This window comes from Sorex fumeus, unplaced genomic scaffold (assembly GCF_029834395.1).
Source record: "Sorex fumeus unplaced genomic scaffold, SorFum_2.1 ptg000015l, whole genome shotgun sequence".
In the NCBI taxonomy this organism is placed as follows: domain Eukaryota; kingdom Metazoa; phylum Chordata; class Mammalia; order Eulipotyphla; family Soricidae; genus Sorex; species Sorex fumeus.
In genome coordinates this window covers 1,782,508-1,801,939 of record NW_026606072.1, presented here as the reverse complement: position 1 = coordinate 1,801,939, position 19,432 = coordinate 1,782,508, and the positions used below count along the sequence as shown (strand labels likewise).

Below are 19,432 nucleotides of genomic sequence, written 5' to 3'. Positions count from 1 at the left end.
TAGCGTTTCCTTTCAGATACCAGCTGCCTAGTTCTGAGCATGTTTCTTGTGGGCATTCTACTGTGAGGGCTGAGGATTGGAAGTGGGTAAATGTGATGAGAAGAATTTAGTTCCTGGGAAGGAGAAACAAGTGATTAAATTAATGAGATGGCTCGTTAAACCTTGAGCAAATGAATGGGGCTCTCCAAGATAACTGGGAAAAGATGACTTGGGTATTTATGGGATTCAGGTCTCCATCAGAACTAGACCTAATCATCAGCTTGGATGTTTTGGATTAAGCCCTGACCCTAGGAACTGAGCATTAATTATCTCTGCAAGTGGCTTTTTCTTGTTCCTGCTAGGACTTTGCTGATAATTGTTCTTCTTGTCTTTGAGGCACTTGGCATTTGATCTCTTCACTCTAACATGAAGGGGTCTGAAGTGCCTGCCAGATGCTGTCTTTTTTCCATCAAATGTTTTTCCATCAAACTGATCCATCCTAAGTGAAGGAGGCTCAGGGTCATTTTTGAAGCCTGTCATCAGGCCTGAAAAGGATCCACTGTCACCTTTGTCATTATGTAGTTATTAAAGACCAGATTGGTATTTATAAATTAATGAGACTTTAGTGGGGGCAAATGAGTCCTTTAGGTGCTTTTTTCTGCTTATAGCCCCATGGAATATTTATCTTTGTTGTCTTTGTTATTGTCCCAAAGTCAGTCCCAGAGAGATTTGTGTTTGATGAATTATAGAACTCAGGTTAAATTCACTATAATGTGAATACCATTTTTTGGTTGTTTTCCACTCATCTATACACTACCCTATACCCACAGAAATATTACAAGATTGGCTCTATACGCTCACTTGGTAAATATTTATTGCATATTTTTTAAAAACAGGCTGTGTTCTGAGTCTTGAGGTATGCAGATGGTTGAGACCCGCTTAAAGAAAGGTTCTCTTTCCAGGCAGATGGTGTCCAGAAAAACAGAAGGGCCAGCTCATCCAGACAGAACATTAAATGAAACAGCTTTGAGCTAAGAGAATCAACAGTGGCAAATCCATTTTGTTTGCTCTATTTTGTAATAGATAAAACCTGACTTTGCTTCATAACCAGAACAGTATCATTTTGACCTTTACTAGAATCAAACAGAACAAACTGCAGCCATATCCCTTCCCCACCCCCCTTTTTGGCATTTATCACCAGAGAAAAGTGAACCATGACTCCAACTGACGTAATGTCCCCTAGGATTATATGAGTTTCCTAGCCCTATTATCTCCCAAGAGGCTAAGAAAAACGATATTCCATGCTTTTAGACTTTTCAGAAAAAGAAATTTTTTGCAACAACTTGGGAAATTATGTACTTCATAGTATTTCCTACTTCATAGATTCTTTTTTTGGTAAAATAAATACCATTTTGTAACTATAATGAAAGTGACCTCAAGATGCTATAGGTTAGACTACTTACATCTTGCTCACCTCATCTTGTTTCCATTACTGTAGCACTGCACTGCACTGTCCTCCCGTTGTTCATTAATTTGCTCGAGTGGGCACCAGTAGAGTCTCCATTGTGAGACTTGTTGTTCTGTTTTTCTGGCATATCAAATGTGCCCCGGGGAGCTTGCCAGGCTCTGCCATGTGAGCAGGATACTCTTGGTAGCTTGCTTGGCTCTCCAAGAGGGGTGAAGGATCCATTACTGTAGACTTTTAAATCCTGGATATCGTTGAACTTTAAAAAAAGCAATTGATTTCTTTGTAAAATAGAAGTTATAGTTACCAAGAACATGTACAAAATTTTCAGAGATTAAAAAATAGAAAATTAGAGGAAGGGATGGAAAACAGAAGGACGATACCAGAGGCAGAAGTTGATAAGATGTTTAAGACAGTATCCTCAGGGGTATGGTGCTGCCAGCAGTTTGTACCTGTGAGGCTAGTGCATCAGCAGCCTGATGGTGCCTTCACTTCCAGATACCCCAAAATTACTGCTGTGCCTTTGGCCAGACCCCAAAAACTTGGGGCAGTTTACCAAGAAAGTAAATGGCTAATAGTTAGGTATGTGGAAGACACATCCACAAACCACCTCCGACTCAGTTATATGATTGGAGCCATGGCCTCTCTGGTTCCTGGTCGAACTGCTTAACAGCCATGATCCCAGAAATTCAGAAACAAATCTCGAAACCCAAAGGTATTTGGCAGAAATGTGTCCAGTCCCTGCAGTAGGTTATCAGCGCTGAGCCACCCCAGGTGGGAATAGGTTTTGTGCCTTGGCCTATTTCCCCTGGCGGCTCGGTTGCCTTCGTCCTCCAGAGGCGACTGAACAGTCAGGTTTGGGCCGACAGTGACAAGACACGCAGGGCCTCACAGGAGGAGGGTGGAGCCGGACTTTTCCGCCCCGTCCCAACGAGACCCTAAGTCGCCACCCACGAACGGCCTCTCTGGCTCCTGATCAAGCTGCTTAATGGCCCTGATCCCAGAGACTCAGAAACAAATCTCGGAACCCAACAGCTTTTGGCAGAAATGTGTCCTGTTCCTGCAGTAGGTAACCAGCACTGGGCCACTCTAGGTGGGAATAGGTTTTGTGCCTTGGCCTGTTTCCCCAGACGGCCCGCTAACCACTATCCTCCAGAGGCCACTGGACAGTCAGGTTTGGGCCCGCGGTGACGAGACACGCAGGGCCTCATGGGATGGGGGTGGAGCCAGCCCTTTCCTCTCCTTCCCAATGAGACCCCGAGTCACTGCCCATAGAATGGCCTTGCTGGCTCCTGATCAAGCTGCTTAATGACCATGATCCCTGAGACTCAGAAACAAATCTCGAAACCCAGTGTGTTTTGTCAGAAATGCATCCAGACTGCGCAGTAGGTTACTGTCGCCAGGCCACCCAAGGGGGAAAAGGGTGCTGTCCCTCCGCCTGCTCCCTTTTGGCTTGGTGGTTGCCATCTTCCAGAGGCCATTGGACAGTCAGGTTTGGGCCTAAGGGACGGTACATGTGGGGCCTCATGGGATGGGGGTGGAGCCAGCTCTTTCCTTCTTGTCCCAATGAGACCTGAGTCGCTGCCCACAAATGGCCTCTCTGGCTCCTGATCAAGCTGCTTAATGACCATGATCCCAGAGACTCAGAAACAAATCTCAAAACCCAGTGTCTTTTGGCAGAAATGAGTCCGGACCACACAGTAGGTTATTATCACCAGGCCACCCCAGGCGGGAGGGTACATTGGCCCTCTGCCTGCTCCCCCTGGACAACTCAGTGGCTGCCATCCTCTAGAGGCCATTGGGCAGTCAGGTTTGGGCACTCTGTGACAGGGCACGTGGGGCCTCACTGAATGGGGGTTGAGCCGGCCCTTTCCTCCCCGTCCCAATGAGGCCCTGAGTTGCCGTCCATGGATGGCCTTTCTGGCTCCTGATCAATCTGCTTCGCAGCCATGGTCCCAGAGACTCAGGAACGAGTCTCGGAGCCTAGCAAGTTTTGGCAGGGATCCCTCCGGATTTAAGTGTTAAAATTTCAGAATTTCAAAATTGTGCGACCACTACTGCAGCCTTGCAACATCATATGTTATTCATAACCATCAATAAAAAACAAATTGTCTACTATTGCCTTTTCAGCAATATCTGAGTGTTGGGGTAAATTCCCAAATAATAATGGTGGGTCTGGTGTCAAAATATTGAATGTAATCAAAGTAGAGAAAGAATAATGTGGAGGTCATCTGCCCCAAGGGTGGGGGAAGGGTGTGGGATGGGGATATGCTGGGGTTTTCAGTGGTAGAGAGTGGGCACTGGTGAAGCACGGGTGTTTCATTGTGTGGCCGAGGCTTGAAGCTGAAGGCTTTGTGGCTGCTCTCATGGTGATTCAATGGATGTAATTGTAGGAAATGAAAAAAAAAGAAAGACAGTAGCCTCCCTGCATCTCTAGATTTTAGAAGACCATAAAAGGGAAAAAGTTTCTGAGCTCACAGAGAGGCTAAAGACAGACTGCTGCATGAAGATGAAGCACTGACAAACTATTGTTCCTGGTAGAGGGATAAAATAGAAACAAGCAAACTCAACCAACAAAAATGTTCCACAGAGGAAAATTACAAGAATATGGACCTGTTTTGGGGCTCAGATTCTGGTTGGGGGAGGGCCATGGATACAGGTAGAGAATGAGGATAATTCATATGAATCAATATATATATATGAATACTATTTTTATAATAAATGGGCATGTAAGAATTTTTATTTGGGTAGAGTTGAGTGCTCGGTAGAGGCAAATGACTGTAGACACACCCATTGTACGTACTTTTGTAATAAGCCCTTATGTAACCATCACTTGATCACTTGATCCCCCGTTATTCATCGATTTACTCGAGCGGGTGCCAGTAACGTCTTCATTCATTCCCGTTGCATGCTGGCATAGCCCAATGGCATCTGTTTGTTCTAGGAACATGCAGAGTCTCAAACCGATCATTCAGGGTCTTGATGAAGAAGTCTGACCATCTTGTAGGTGGGCATCCACGCGATCTTTTGACATCCTGTGGAATCCAGTCAGTAATGGCTCTAGTCCAGCGGTTGTCTGTAAACCTTATTACGTGTCCAGCCCATCTGATTTTTGATGCCTTGGCAAATGAGACAGCATCCCTGATTCTTGAGCGTTGACGAAGATCAGAACTCCGGATTCTATCTCTCATTTGAGTGAATCGTGATATTCCAAGCATAGCTCTTTCGATTCTTCTTTGAGAGACCCGAATAGCGTTCTCATCCTGTTTTCGTAGGGTCCAAGTCTCTGAGGCATATGTTAATGCAGGAAGAACAGTGGAATCAAAGAGATGTGCTCGTAGCTGGAGGTTCTTTGTCCTCTTAGTTATTTCTTCAACGCTCTTGAAGGCATTCCAAATCGCTCTCTTCCTCCTGCGCAACTCAGGTGCTAGGTCATTCATCTGTTGATTTCTCGACCTAGGTATATATAACTATTGCATTCAGAGATGGTGGTTTCATTGAGAGCGAATGGAGCATCAGGAACAAGGCTGTTTCTCATAAACATTGTCTTCGTTAGATTCAGCTATAGTCCCACCTTTCCACACTCACAGTCGAAGTCGGTCAGCATTTGTGCCGCTTGGCTGATGTTTGGTGTTATTAGAACGATGTCATCAGCAAAGCAGAAGTGGTGTAGTTGCCGACCATCTATCTTCACTCCCATGTTTTCCCATTCCAGTCATCGTATGATGTTCTCAAGGGTGGCACTGAAGAGTTTTGGTGAAATGGTATCACCCTGCCGAACCCCTCTCTTGACATGGATGATTACTTCTTTGTAGAATGGTGAGATCCTGGTAGTCAATCCGTAATAGAGCTCACAAAGTATCCTGATGTATTGGGCTTGAATGCCCTGAGTGGCTAGGGCTTCCATGACCGCTTCCATCTCAACAGAATCAAAGGCCTTCTTTAAATCAATGAACGTTAGACAGAGCGGCATCTTGAACTCCTGAGAAACCTCAATGAGCATAGTAATCGTGTGGATATGGTCGATGGTACTGAATCCTTTTCGGAATCCGGCTTGTTCACATGGTTCTCCTTCATCTAGTGTTCTGCTAATCCTATTCAGGATGACTCGAGTGAACAGTTTGTAGATGACAGACGATAGGCAGATTGGGCGATAGTTGCCAATGTCGTGGATGTCTCCCTTCTTGTATAGTAGTATAGTCCTGCTGGTTTTCCATTGGGATGGAACCTTGCATTCAGACAGGTAACATGTGAAGAGCCGAGCCAGTGTATTGATGAGTACTGATGGTAAGTTCTTCAGGTGTTCAGGTCTGATCTTGTCTGGGCCAGGTGCTCTTTGTTTCTTTACCGACGAGATGGCATGTTGGATTTCGGAAGGGAGAACATTGGAACAACATATCCATCATGCGGAATGTGGTATGTGGGCAAGTGGACGTGGCTATTAAAGAGATCTAGTAGAAGTCATGAATAATCTTCTCCATTTCCCTTCTGGAAGATGTGATAGATCCATCAGGATGTCGGAGGGCAGTCATCTTGGTCTTGTAGTTGGTGAAGGACAGGCGGGCATTACAAATGCTTTTCCCGGCTTCTGTTTCTGTAACCATATGGAAGTGGTTATCTTTCTCACTCTCTTTGAAAAATAAGACAAGTGGGTAAATTGTTCCATGGCTGCTCAAAGATGGCATGGTTGGTTTTTCAAGCTCTCTGATATGGTTCTTTGATTTTCTTTTCAGATTTCTTCTATTGGGGGAGGGGGGGTGAGGGCAGAGGGGTGATACCATCCAAGCAGAGCTCAGGAAGCCTGAAGACCAGTGCTAGTGATTCTTGTAATCTTGAATTTATTAGTGATTCAGCTGGATCTATGGTTGAGTGTGAGAGTCCAAGAATATGGTGCTGCTCATTCTATTTGGTACCGGGACCACAGGTTCCACCCCTCACATACAAGCTTTGTGTATGTGAGGCCTTGGGATAGATCCACCGTACTGCATAGCCCCTGAGCATTATTGGGAAGGAGGGAAGGAGGGAGGGGGGTAGAAAAGGAAAGGAAAGGAAGAAAAGGAAAATGCCTACCATAGAGGCGGGTGGGTGGGTGGGTGGAGAGGGGTGGGAGTGAAACAGGGGACATCAGTGGTGGGAAATGTATACTGGTGAAGGGACAGATGTTGGAACAGCATATGACTGAAGCAAAATCATGAACAACTTTGTAATTGTTTATCTCACTGTGATTCAATTAAAAAATAGTTTTTGAAAAAAGAGATAAAGAAAAGCAAGTTTATTTTCTTCTCACATAAATGAAAATGGAAGATAAAAATGTTCAAAAATGATCTTTTCTTTTCTTGTCTTGTCTTTTCTTGTTTTTTTTTTTTTTTTTGCCACATCCAGCAGTGCTCAGGGTTTACTTCCTACTCTGTACTCAGGGATCACTCCTGGCAGGGCTTGGGGGACCATATGGGGTGTGGGGAATCCAACCCAAATGCAAGGTCAACACCCTACCTGTTGTACTGTCTCTCTGGCTTCAACGCTGATGTTTCTCAATTTACAGAACATGCTCCATGTTTGTTGGAATCTAAGATTCTCTGTTTGTGTTTTATCTCATTGTTTATCTTCTTTGACATTTGGCTCTCACTGTTTTAGCTACATTTGGGCTAGCAAAGATAGAGGAAAAAGAAGGATCACCCTCGTGTACTATGTCATTCCCCTATTGTCCTTTGTGAGAATTTGGTTGCAAAGAAAGTTGGAGAATTTTGTTTTTGTTTTAGAAAGCCATGTACATGGTGAAAAAATAAGGGAGAAGAATAAATATTGTTAGTAACTGGTATTGTAACATATGTCAATTCATTACAAGGCAGTACAAATTGCTTTGACCATGGTCAGTGCTTGATACGCTGATTTTAGGGACTTATCACAACTAAACCAAAAGAAACCTTGCTGATGGAGAAAGGACTTTAGAAAAGTTCCCTCCTTATGCTGCCCACCACCTTAGAGTAGAATATATCTCTTTGGAAAGCACTGGTTTCTTTGTTTTCCTCTTTCATCAGATCCTTGTTAGCCTTAAGAAAATATATTAAGCAATTTGCAGCATATTTTAAAACTCATACTGTATTTAGAAAACTCAGAATCTTCACAATCTTTACCTTCTGCAAAATGTATTAGGAGGTAAATATGAAATTTCAGGGTAGGCCTTTCCTTGTTTACCAAAACAAACAAACAAACATGAGTATGCTCAAGACTAGCCTTGGTAATTGGGAGATGATCAGGGTGGTCCATCACTCATCTCCCCACAGATAGGAAAGCTCTAGTTTCCAAGAAATATCCTCCTAGACCCTCTCAATGGATCTACTTAAACAATAGGATTTTATAGTCCATTAAGATGCGAATCTTCATGAATATCAGGTGGATTCCTAAGAGAAAAGTATCAGCTATATATACCCCGATTATCTGTTTCATCCATAGCTTTTAGATAAGACTTTTTCTCTTCATTTCTGCACTGCTCATTGTGGAATGTGAACTCATAATCTGAAGAGTCTCTGCAACCATTTATTATAACTTCCTTCCAGAGCCAGTGTTCTTAACAGACTTATTTTCCCAAAGGATGTGGCTTGGAGTGCTAGGTCGTTATGGGAATGTTGAAAGCAGAGTTAAAGGTCAGGAAAGCTTAGGGAACAGTGTACTAAAATTCCCCATTTGAAGAAGCACAATTATAGTTATATTAAAAATTATTAGGGGGCTGGAGCAATAGCACAGCTGGTAGGGAGTTTGCCTTGCATGCAGCCAACCTGGGTTTGATTCCCAGCATCCCATATGGTCCCCCGAGCACCACCAGGAGTAATTCCTGAGTGCATGAGCCAGGGGTAACATCACTGGGTGTGACCCAAAAATTAAAAAAATTATTAGATATAGTAATTTGAATATGGGAGGCAGAGAGATAGTACAGGTATTGGCTTTGCATGTGTCCAAACCCCGTTAGATCCTTAGCACTACAGATGGTTGGTTCATCAGGAGTCACCCCTGAGTATGAAGCCATGAGTAACCCCTGAGAATCACTGGGTGTGACCCAAAATCAAAACCAAAATGTAATCTAAAAAATTGTATTAATTTCTTGACCCCAGAGTCTAGGGAGAAAGATAGAAGTCAAATGGTGGGGTAAGAAGAAATAGATCAGAAGCAAAAGGTCTGTGTGGAGGGGGTGGGGTGGCAGGGGTCAAGGGGATTCAGGTCCTTTGGTGGTGTTAAGGAATGACATCTTTTCAGAACTTTTTTTTTATGACATCTTATTGTCTTATTCCTACTTTGGACAAACTTGCAGGCTATCGAATGTAGCCTGCCCACAGGGCAGAGTCTGGCAAACTCCCCGTGGCGTACCAAATATGCCAAATACCAGTAACAATGATGGGTCTCATTCTCCTAAATAGCCTTGAATATAATCTCAGGGCTAGGATGAAAGAGACGTTACTGGGGCCTGCTCGAGGCAATCGACGAATAACAGGATGATGAAATGAAATGAAAATGAAAGGAATGATAGAGCTAAATATCCAAACCAGAGGGTCAACAGCACTGAAATCATGAGACCCAAACTTTGACAACCGAACTTAAAAAGGTGTCTGCGAAGATGACAGGCTGGCAGGGGGCAGCTCTGAGGAGATGGGGTGTGTTAGGATAGGGAACCTGAGAACACTGCTGGAGGGAAGTTGACATTGGTGGGGGGGGGGGGGGAGCCCAGTGCTAGAACGTGGTATGTCTAAAACTCAACTATGAATAACTTTGTAAATCATGGTGCTTTAATAAAAATTTTTAATTGTATTAATTATTCAGATTATATGTCAATTGTGGGGACTTTAGCCTTCAGTGTTCTGAGACCATCGGGCCACTCCCAGTAATGCTCAGGGGCTTTGGGATGCAGGGAACCATCCCAAGGCCTCACATACACAAAGTTTGTATTCTGTCAGATAGTCCTTTGAAGGCTGATGGAAATTCTGGACCATATGTAAAAGTGTCACTCTGCAGGACTAGATTTTTTTTAACATGTTCATCAATTGAGAGCTCAACATCAGGGACAGAGACTTTACTAAGTCTTTCATGGTGTCTTGGGTGAAGAATGATAATTCCTGAGTGATTTCTCTCGCCTCCACCAAAAAAGTGTGTCACCAGGGGCCAGGGAGTTAGTACAGGGGATAGGATTCAGGTCTGGCACAGAACTGACCCTCGTTTGACCTGGCACCACGTGGTGCACTATACACTGCTGAGATGACCCAGGTAATCTCCAACTCTGCAAGGCCCAAAAAGCATCACATTCTTGGGTTTGACATTGATCCCTGAGAATCACCAGGAGAGACCCTCACCAGGCCTCCTGACCATGCTTGGGCATCCCCCCAAGAGAAGTGTGTGACTGCAATTCCATCCATGCTAAAACACGATGAGACTAATTATCCATTTAGCTATTTCAATTTTTATAAATTTGTTTTTAGTTTGACCTTTCTTTTGCTCAGTTGCTGCCTTTCCAACTGGTTTTCACTATAAGACTTACATACATACATACATACATACATCTATTTTTTCAGGGATGGAGGATATGTTGGGGCACATCCAGCAGTACTCAGGTGTTTTTCCTGGCTCTGTGCTCAAGTGTCACTCTTGGGCTGAATGTGGTGCCAAAGATCAAACTCAGGTTGGTTGCAAGCAAAGCAAGCACCTTAACCTCTACCATCTCTCAGTGGTGCTAGGAGGAGAATGGAAATGGTGTGACGTCAGATCTCTCACCAGTGGAATTGCTTGTTGTCAGGAATATCCACGATAAATGAAATAGCAAACTCATAAAGGATTGACTTATTTTACAAATTCTCAGTCTGGTCATTGGCTTTCTGGATCTGAAAGCATTCCTTTTACTCTATTTGTGTCATTATTTTGGGGGAAGGTTCACATGTACAAAGTAGCCCATATGTCCTCCCTCCTCTTTGACTTACTCTGCATGCAGGAAGAGCAGTTCACACAGGATCAGTCTTCCTTTGGAGATGAGAGGCGTTTTCAGTTTTTTTCATACTTTTTTGTTCATGCAACCTAATCAGTGCTTTTGACATCTACTACTCAGTGACACTTAGATCCGTTTTGCTTCACTTGTTTATTCTTAAAGACAGCTGTTTCCACTTTTCCAGTGGCCAGTTTTCAGAAATGGATAGTCTGTTACATAAGCACAAATAGTTTTGGTTCCTAGTGAATGAGTTACTTCTAATTTTTTCTCACATAAAATTGGGTTCCCCGGTGGAGGTATTTAAGCTTGCCCAGAGCTGACCTGAAGAGATGGATGGCTCTGGCTGCAGGGCCCCTGTTGCTCAGAGAGATGAACATCAGCACAGAGGTTCAGCTCATGCCGGAAAGGTCAGAGTGTTCTGCCAAGAAGGGACTCTCATCTCTGCTAGAGCAAAAAATAGGACCCTAAGAGATGCTGAATTGAGCATCTGAAAGCTGTGCCCTGTCCCCATGAAGTCTCCCTTGGGGGCAGCTTCCATATTTCAAGGAACATAGCAGCTTTGGAATAATTTCTTTCCCTTGCTTTTTGCATAATCTTTGTTTGAATAAAGGCTCTCATGAGTCAAATAGATTTTGGAAGTAATTCCAGGTTTTCTTTCTGCAGGAAGGGGTTAGGAAGTGAGGGGGCGAGAACGCTCCTTCAAGGTCAGGGGCTAACAAATGCTCCATGAGAAGGATGTTCAGGCCGAGCCCCCAGGGATGGTGAGTGAGCAGTTGTCACTTGTGGGCCAGAGGCAGAGACTTTCCAGATCCTATCAGTCTTCAGATGTGCTACTTTCTTCCTGATGTCATCTCTCAAGCTACCAACTTGGGTTCTCAGACATCTCCAAAAAACCCTTTATCTGAGTTGTAAAGATAAGCAGGACACGGTCTTCAGAAAGTTTGCACTATCAGAAGTTCGCATGGGTTTCTTCAGGACAAATTGCCTTCAAGCATTGCTGAGACTGTAGAACTCTGGAGCCAACTGCATTCAGTTCCAACTTTTCTCCTGGAAAAGTTCTTCAGCTGGTATTTCCACACCCTATACTGCCAGACAGTGATGCCCACAGGCCTCTTATCCCCATCCCACCAGTCTGAATGAAACTTTGGCCGACTCGCTGAAGATGTTCCACTGCTGTTTAGTTGGGTAGATTTTGTATCCTCAGTGAATCTCATTTTATTTATTGTTTATTTAAGTGGGGAAAACCTGTATGTTTATTTCAAAATCTATAGAGATTTTTTCCTTGCTTTCATTTCTTAAGATTTTTAAAATTTTTTTATTGAATCACTGTAAGATAGAGCATTGCAAAGCTGTTCATGATTGCACCTCAGTCATACAATGTTCCAACACCCATTCCTCCACCAGTGTAATTTCCCAGCACCGGTGTTCCCAGTTCCCCCTCCCACCCCTTCAAGCCACTCTCCACCCCTGCCTGCCTCTATGGCCAGCACCTCTCTTCTCTCTTTCTTTTTCTTGCTCTCTCATATTTTAGGCATTATGGTGTACAATGCAGATGCTGAAAGGTTATCATGTATATCCCTTTGCCTACTTTCAACACTCAGTTCTTGTCTAGAGTGATCATTTCCAACTAGGATTGCCATAATTGACCTTCCTCTATCTTAAATACCCTCCATCCTCCATACCCTCGTGGTAATTCCCAACCATTTACCAGTCCTTCTGACCTGTTTTCCCTGGCCTTGGATATTAGTTTGTTACTGTTTTTTTTACATATATCCCACAAATAAATGCATTCTATGTCTGTCTCTCTCCTTTTGACTCATTTCACTCAGTATAATACTCTCCAAGTCTATCCATTTATAGGCAAATTTAATGATCACATTTTTTTCTAACAGCTGTGTAGTATTCCATTGTGTAGATATACCATAGTTTCTTTAACCGTTTGTCTGTTCTCAGGCACTCAGATTGTTTGGCGATTCTGACTATTGTGAATATTGCTGCAATGAACATAGAGTGCAGATGATATTTCTGCTGTGTGTTTTTGGACCTCCAGGGTTTGTTCCCAGAAGTGTTTAATGCTGGGTCAAATGGGAGTTTGATTTCTAGTTTTTTGAAAAATATCTGTATTGTTTTCCAAAAAGGCTGGACTAGTTGGCATTTCTACCAACAAAGAATGAGTGTACTTTTTTTCCCCGAATTCACACCAGCACTGTTTGTTACTGATCATTTGGATGTATGCCAGTTTCTATGATGTGAGATGATATCTCATTGTTGTTTTAACTTGCATCTCCCTGATGATCAGTAATAGAGGTATTTTTAAGGTACCTTTTGACCATTTGAATTTCTTCTTTGAGGAAGTTTCTGTTCATTTCTTCTCCCTATATTTGGGTTGGGTTGGATGTTTTTTCTTGTAAAGTTCTACCAGGGCCTTGTATATCTTTTATATTGACCCTTTATCAGATGGGTATTGACTGAATAGTTTTTCCAGTTCCATGGACTGTCTGTGTATCTTGGTCACTGTTTCTTTTGAGGTGCAGAAGCTTCTTAGCTTAATGTAGCCCCACTTGTTAATCTTTGCTTCCATTTGATTGGTCAGCGGTGTTTCATATTTGAAAATTCCTTGAGCTTCACTGTCATGAACGGTTTTGCCAATGTTTTCTTTCATGTACCTTATGGACTCAGATTTGATCTTACTTTTGCGCATGGCATTAAGTAGAGGTCAGAGTTCATTTTTCTTTTACATATACCTGTCCAGTTTTCCCAGCGCCATTTGGTTAAAGAAGCTTTCCTTGCTCCCCTTAATATTTCTTGCCCCATTATCAAAGATTAGGGGATCATATATTTGAAGATCTGTGCCAGAATGTCCAAATCTACTCTATTCCATTTGTCTGAAAGTCTGTCTTTATTCCAATGTCATGCTGTTTTAATTACTACTGCTTTGTAGTACAGTTAGACGTTGGGGAAGGTGGTTCTTACCATCTTCTTTTTCCCAAGGATTGCTTTAGCTATTCATTGGGATTTGTTTCCTTTCTTTTGATGCCAAGGTTAGAAGTGGAAGCATACAAAGCATGTCTTTGACCCCCAAGCTACTTCCCTCATCTGCTCCCAAGTCCATAGGTTTTTAGAACAAAATTGAAAAATGCATATTAAATAGAACTTTAGTTATCCTGCATTCTTCATATGAGTATTTCATCAATAATAACTGTATCTGATATGTGGAATTTAGGAGTTTTCATGCTTTTTTGCCCAATTTTTGTGTAATTTATATTCTTCCAAAGTTCAAGGGATTGTTTATTCAGGAAATGTACTACCTATTACTATCAAGAAAAGTACTTATGATCTAGAAAATGTTGTTTTCACTCTGTATTGTTTCTATATAAACTATATATTTTAACTGAGATGTAAATAGTAGCTTATCAATACATTTATCAAAATGAAATAATAAATGATCAGAGTATCCCACAGAGTGTTTATTAGGGACCTTGTTGTCTCTCAGGGGTGACTGTTAGTGACCATGTGGTTGCTGATTTGTTGTGTTTCAAGATCCTCCCACAAGAAGTTGGAGGGTGGGAGTTGGGGTACTTGTCTCTCTTGTCTGGAAGCTACAGCATGGCCTGTAGGAGACTGACTTGAGAGGATTCTCTTAGGGGAATCTGGATCTCAAATCCAGGAGGAATGTGTCTGATGCTCACCCGTACACATAAACTCAAGGACAGCACTGGGCATTCTTACAATGTGGACGGCTCTGCATGTTCTTCCTGGGTTTGCTAGCAATCCCTTTTTTTCCATCCCATTTTCTCACACCGGTCCCACATGGATTCAAGTGCAATTTGCTCCTTGGTTTGCATAGAGGGAATTAGAAGCAGGGACAATTTGCAAATGTCCCTATGACTGGAGAGATAGTGCAGCTAGTAGAGTGCTTACCTTGCATAATGCCAACCCTGCTTTAATTCCTGGCACCCCATCAAGTTCCCCAAACTGTACCAGGAATAATCCGTGATTGCGGAGACAGAAATAAGCCCTGAGCATTTCTGTGTGTGATCTCAAACAAGCAAGCAAACAAAGAAAGCAACATTCCCATGATCTTTGAACATGGATGTGAGAAAGTAGGGATGGAAAGAGTTAGAATTCATCAATAAAATCTCTGTAGAGTTTTGTTTTAGGAAAAACATACTTGTCTGTGCCAAGTTAATGGAGGAGGAAAGCAGAAAATTCTTCCACGACAGATGAAGAGTTTATCGTGTCCCCAATTGATAAACCTTTCTGGAATTTTCCATCAAGAAGTTCCACAATCTTGGGCCTGGGCATGTGACTCAGTGCCACGGCACATGCTTATCATGTGTGAGAACCTAAGTTTGAATCTCAGCATAACAACAACTCATAGTGGAAGATAATACAGTTAAAAATGACTTTGCAGAAAAGCGAATGGACTATGCATTAATCCGCGCCATCTTGCCTGCCCGGAGGGGAAAGGGTGTTGCTCCCTTCTGCCCTCTCCTCTCTGGAAAGAAAGATGGCGGCCGCATGGGAGCCTAGTGGAGAGTAGGTCTGAGCTGGGGGTGGGGGTGCGACTGATACCTCATGGGACGGGGGAGGGGGGAGCGTTCCGGCCCGTCCTTCATGCCCTACCGAGGTCACCAGTTGCCCCCCACGAGCGGCTCTCCGGCACAGCCACAGCCCCAGAAGCACAGAAACCAATCTCTTAATTATCTGACTCTCAGTAGAAATACTTGCAGGGTTAATAAATAAAATAGCAGAAATCCAAAACTGCGCGGCCGCTATCGTGCTATTGCGGCCCCGCGACATCATTTAATTCTTGAACCCAGCTGTAGAAAGCAAATCATTTCACAATGCTTTTTCAGCATGGCTGATTGGGGGCGGGGGGTAAAGTCTAAATAATAATGGTGCAACTTTTATAATGGTGCAACTTTTATCGAAACAATGAAGCTATTCAAAGTAGATAGAGTGTTAACTAGAATTCATCTACCCCACAGGCATGGGGGGGATGGGGGTTTATTGGGGTTCTTCGTGGTGAAAAATAAGTATCGGTAAAGGGAAATGTGATTGATATTTGCATGACCGAGACCTAAACCTGAAAGCTTTGTAACTTTTCCCACAGCGATTCAATAAATAAATTAAAAAATGACTTTGCAAAGGACATATGTAGGTGAAAAAGGGGGGGAAGTTGCATCAATCTTTATGAATGATGTTTATTTTTAAAATCCCTTATTTATGGGGCTAGGAAGATTGCACCAAGTGTAAGTGCTTGCTTTGCATGTAGCTGACCTTGATTTGATCCCCAGCAACCCATGTGATCCCCCAAGAACCTCTAGGAGTAATTCTTGAGGGCAGTGCCAAGAGGAACCCCTGAGCATTGCTGGGTGTGATCCAAAAACAAAAACAAAAAACCTCTTATTTATAATCCTCAATTTTTTCCCTAAAGTCTAATCAGTGTACTCAACTCTACCAAAGATATCTGCAGGGAGATGATAAGCTTTTCGTTATCCCAATTTCGTATCTAAGGCAGAGCCTTACTCTAGATTGCTTCAAAGACTAGGATGAGGCTAAACAGTGGAATTGAAAAGGAAGAAGATCATCACTTCACTTCACTGCACAACTGTCTGATGGAAGAAAAAAAAAACCACTCATGTATCAGGGATTGCCCTTAGCATGCAAAGTATTCATGCAGAGACTGGGTGGCCATCACCAGAGACAATAAAGATGGACAGGAGGTTTGCTACTTTTCTTCTGTGTCTGCCCTGCCAGAGGTCCAGGGTGCCTATCTGAAAGGTAAAAATGGTGAGGCTATCCCGATAAACATAGAAGACTGAGTCTGTGTTCCTTCATCAGCCCAGGTCTCCTAGCTTCACCTCCTGTAATTTCACCTTTCATCAACTACTTCAAGTGTTTCTGAGCCCACAGAAACCTTTATTTTTTTTTTCCTTTTTTAGGGCGTTTGCCTTGCACACAGCCAACATGGCTGACCTGAGTTCGATTCCTCCACCCCTCTCGGAGAGCCCGGCAAGCTACCGAGAGTATCTCGCCCGCACGGCAGAGCCTGGCAAGCTCCCCGTGACGTGTTCGATATGCCAAACACAGTAACAACAAAGTCTCCAATGGAGACGTTACTGGGCCCACTCGAGCAAATTGACGAACAACGGGAGGGCCTTTACCTTTACCTTTTAATAATTTTATTTATTGAATGAATCACCGTGAGAGCACTTACAAAGCTTTCAGGTTTAAGTCTCGGTCTACAATGAAACACCCATTCTTTCACCAGTGCCCATTTTCCACCATCAAAAACTCCATACCCCCTATCCCAAACCCTCCCCTACCTGTGGGGCAGACGATCTCCACATTAATTTATCCCTACTTTGATCACATTCAATATTTTGACACCAGACCCACCATTATTATTTGGGATTTTACCCCAACACTCAGATCTGCCGAAAAGGCAACAGTAGACAATTTGTTTTCTATTGATGATTATGAATAACATATGATGTCATGTGGCTTCAGTAGTGAGTGCACGATTTTGGAATTCCAAAATTTTAACAATTAAATCTGGAGGGATTTCTGCCTAAACCTGTCGGATTCCAAGATTTTCCTGAGTCTCTGGGATCATTGATCAGGAGCCAGAGAGGCTGTTTGTGGGTGGTGACTTGGGATCTCACTGGGGAAGGGAGAAAAGGGCCAGCTCCACCCCCATCCTGTGAGGTCCCATGTGTCTCATCACTGCAGGCCCAAACCTGACTGTCCAATGGCCTCTGAAAGATGGCGGCCACTGAGCGCCAAGGGGGTGCATGAGAAGGGAAAACACCCGTTCCCCCTGGGGTGGTCCAGTGCCAGAAACTCATTGTGGGGACCAGACGCATTTCTACCAAAAGCCGTTGGATTCTGAGATTTGTCTCTGAGTCTCTGGGATCATGGCCATTAAGCAGTTCAATCAGGAACCAGAGAGGCCTTGCCTCCAATTATATAGCTCAGTCGGAGGTGGTTTGTGGGTGTGTCTCCCACATACTTAACTTTTGGATGTTTACTTTCTTGGTAAACTTTGCCCCAAGTTTTTAGGGTCTGGCCAAAGGCACAGCAGCAGCAGTTCTGGGGTATCTGGAAGTCTGAGGGCACCATCAGGCTGTGGATGCACTCACTTCACAGGTACAGATTGACCTGTTGGTGGCACCATACCCCCTGCCCACAGAAACTTTTAGACTTGCCCACCTCTTGGGTGAAACTTCCCAGAGTGTAAAGTATCATATTATACGGTTTGGTTTTTAACAGACTTCTTTCAAGATCTAAGTTGGTGTTCCTCCGTTGGTGTACTCTGGGATTTTGAGATTGATTCCTCTTAAATTTCTTAATGATTGATTCTACAGTCTTTCCTAGGTTTTGCCTCCCAAACTATAATCCTTATTTATTAAATATTTTTCATTATGAAACCCTTTCATCCCACTCCCTCCTTGAAAATTGTACTGTCTTTCACTGCATCTTTCTAAACTCCTTTTGTACTTTCTTGAAGTGAAAAGGCATGAACTGCACTCATAGCTTTTTCATTTTTTTTTTTTTTGCTTTTTTGGGTCACACCCAGCGATGCACAAGGGTTACTCCTGACTCATGCACTCAGGAATTACTCCTCACGGTGCTTGGGGGACTGTATGGGATGCTGGGAATTGAACCCTGGTCAGCCACATGCAAGGCAAATGCCCTACCCTCTGTGCTATTGCTCCAGCCCCAAACTCATTTAGCTTTTCCGGCTCACATGCCCCCTGTTTTATGCATGTTTTCTCTGTGGACAGAGTATGGTGTTTATTTAAAAAATGTATCATTTCAAGGCATGATCCTGGATCTTTGAAGAATTTTATGGACTGTGTGACTTTGAGGAGATTATTTAACCTGTCACTTTGAGAATAACTTTCTGCAGTTTCATAAACTGCAGACAGCAGTGTTTACCTTAATTCTTCATAGGGATCAAAATTTGGCATTTTAAAGCCTAGTGCCCTTCCTTGCACACAGCAATCACTGAATAATTCAGAAAAGTAGGACAAGATAAAAGAAAGTTTCTGCTCTTGATAAGGTATTTTTTTAGACTTTTTTAAAAGCTAACATTATTCCAAAGAAATTCTTTTTACTTTCTTTTTATGGGGGTATTTGGACACACATGCAACAGTGCTCAAAAATCACTCTTAGTAGTGCTTGGTTGGGGGTGGAACATCTTCAGTTCTTGGTGATCAAATGGGGTCAGCCACATGGAAATAACTTAACCCCAGTATTAGCTCTCCTGCCCTGAAAGAAGTTCCGTTTTCAATCTCCTTGCAAAATTCAGATTTCAATTTTCTTGATCATGTTCATTGAAACTGATCATTTCTTAGGCGTGCACATAAAAACATTGTCTTCAAACTTTAGTAAACATAAACCAAATTCCAGCTGTACAACTTTAGACCTTGTTTGTTTGGGGGAGCGATATAACTTAACCCATTATCTTCTGTTTCATATTTAGATAGTCTTGGCACCTCCCAGAAGCAAGAGTTACAACGGGAGAAATGGGAAAGAAATAACTTGCAAAGCAGAAGCCTTTCCCGGCGTTCCATAAGCAGAGAGAGATGGGTGGAGACTCTGGTGGTGGCTGACACGAAGATGGTTGAATATCATGGGAGTGAGAATGTGGAGTCCTATATCCTCACCATCATGAACATGGTATGGCCAGCTGCTAGGGTTGGGCAGCTGAACTGAAGAATGACTGTCATTAGAAATGCGCCCCCCCCTGCAATAATGAGACCTTGTTTGTCTGTGTATGTGTGTGTTTGTATATACACATATATACACAGTACACAGTAGATAATCTATTCCCTGTGGAGTGAGTAAGGAATAAGAGTAGCAATCCAGAAAAATAAGATGTTTAATCTTAAAAAATATGTATAGTATAAATTTTTAAAAGATCTTTATTGTTTCTAAAGGTACTCAATTTATTAAGTGACTCAATCTTTTCAGTAAACATTTTATCACTGATTTTCTGTATGAATGCATAA

At 42.9% G+C, this 19,432-nt stretch overlaps 1 protein-coding gene across 2 annotated transcripts in view; it reads left to right on the top strand.

Annotated features, from left to right (window-relative positions):
- ADAMTS12 (ADAM metallopeptidase with thrombospondin type 1 motif 12) overlaps positions 1 to 19,432 on the top strand; it is a 312,101-nt gene that overhangs the window by 175,770 nt on the left and 116,899 nt on the right. For both annotated transcript variants that reach the window (XM_056112102.1, XM_056112101.1), the window contains exon 4: positions 18,904 to 19,100. In XM_056112102.1, coding sequence (XP_055968077.1) covers positions 18,904 to 19,100 — 197 coding nt within the window. The remainder of the gene's footprint in view (positions 1 to 18,903; positions 19,101 to 19,432) is intronic.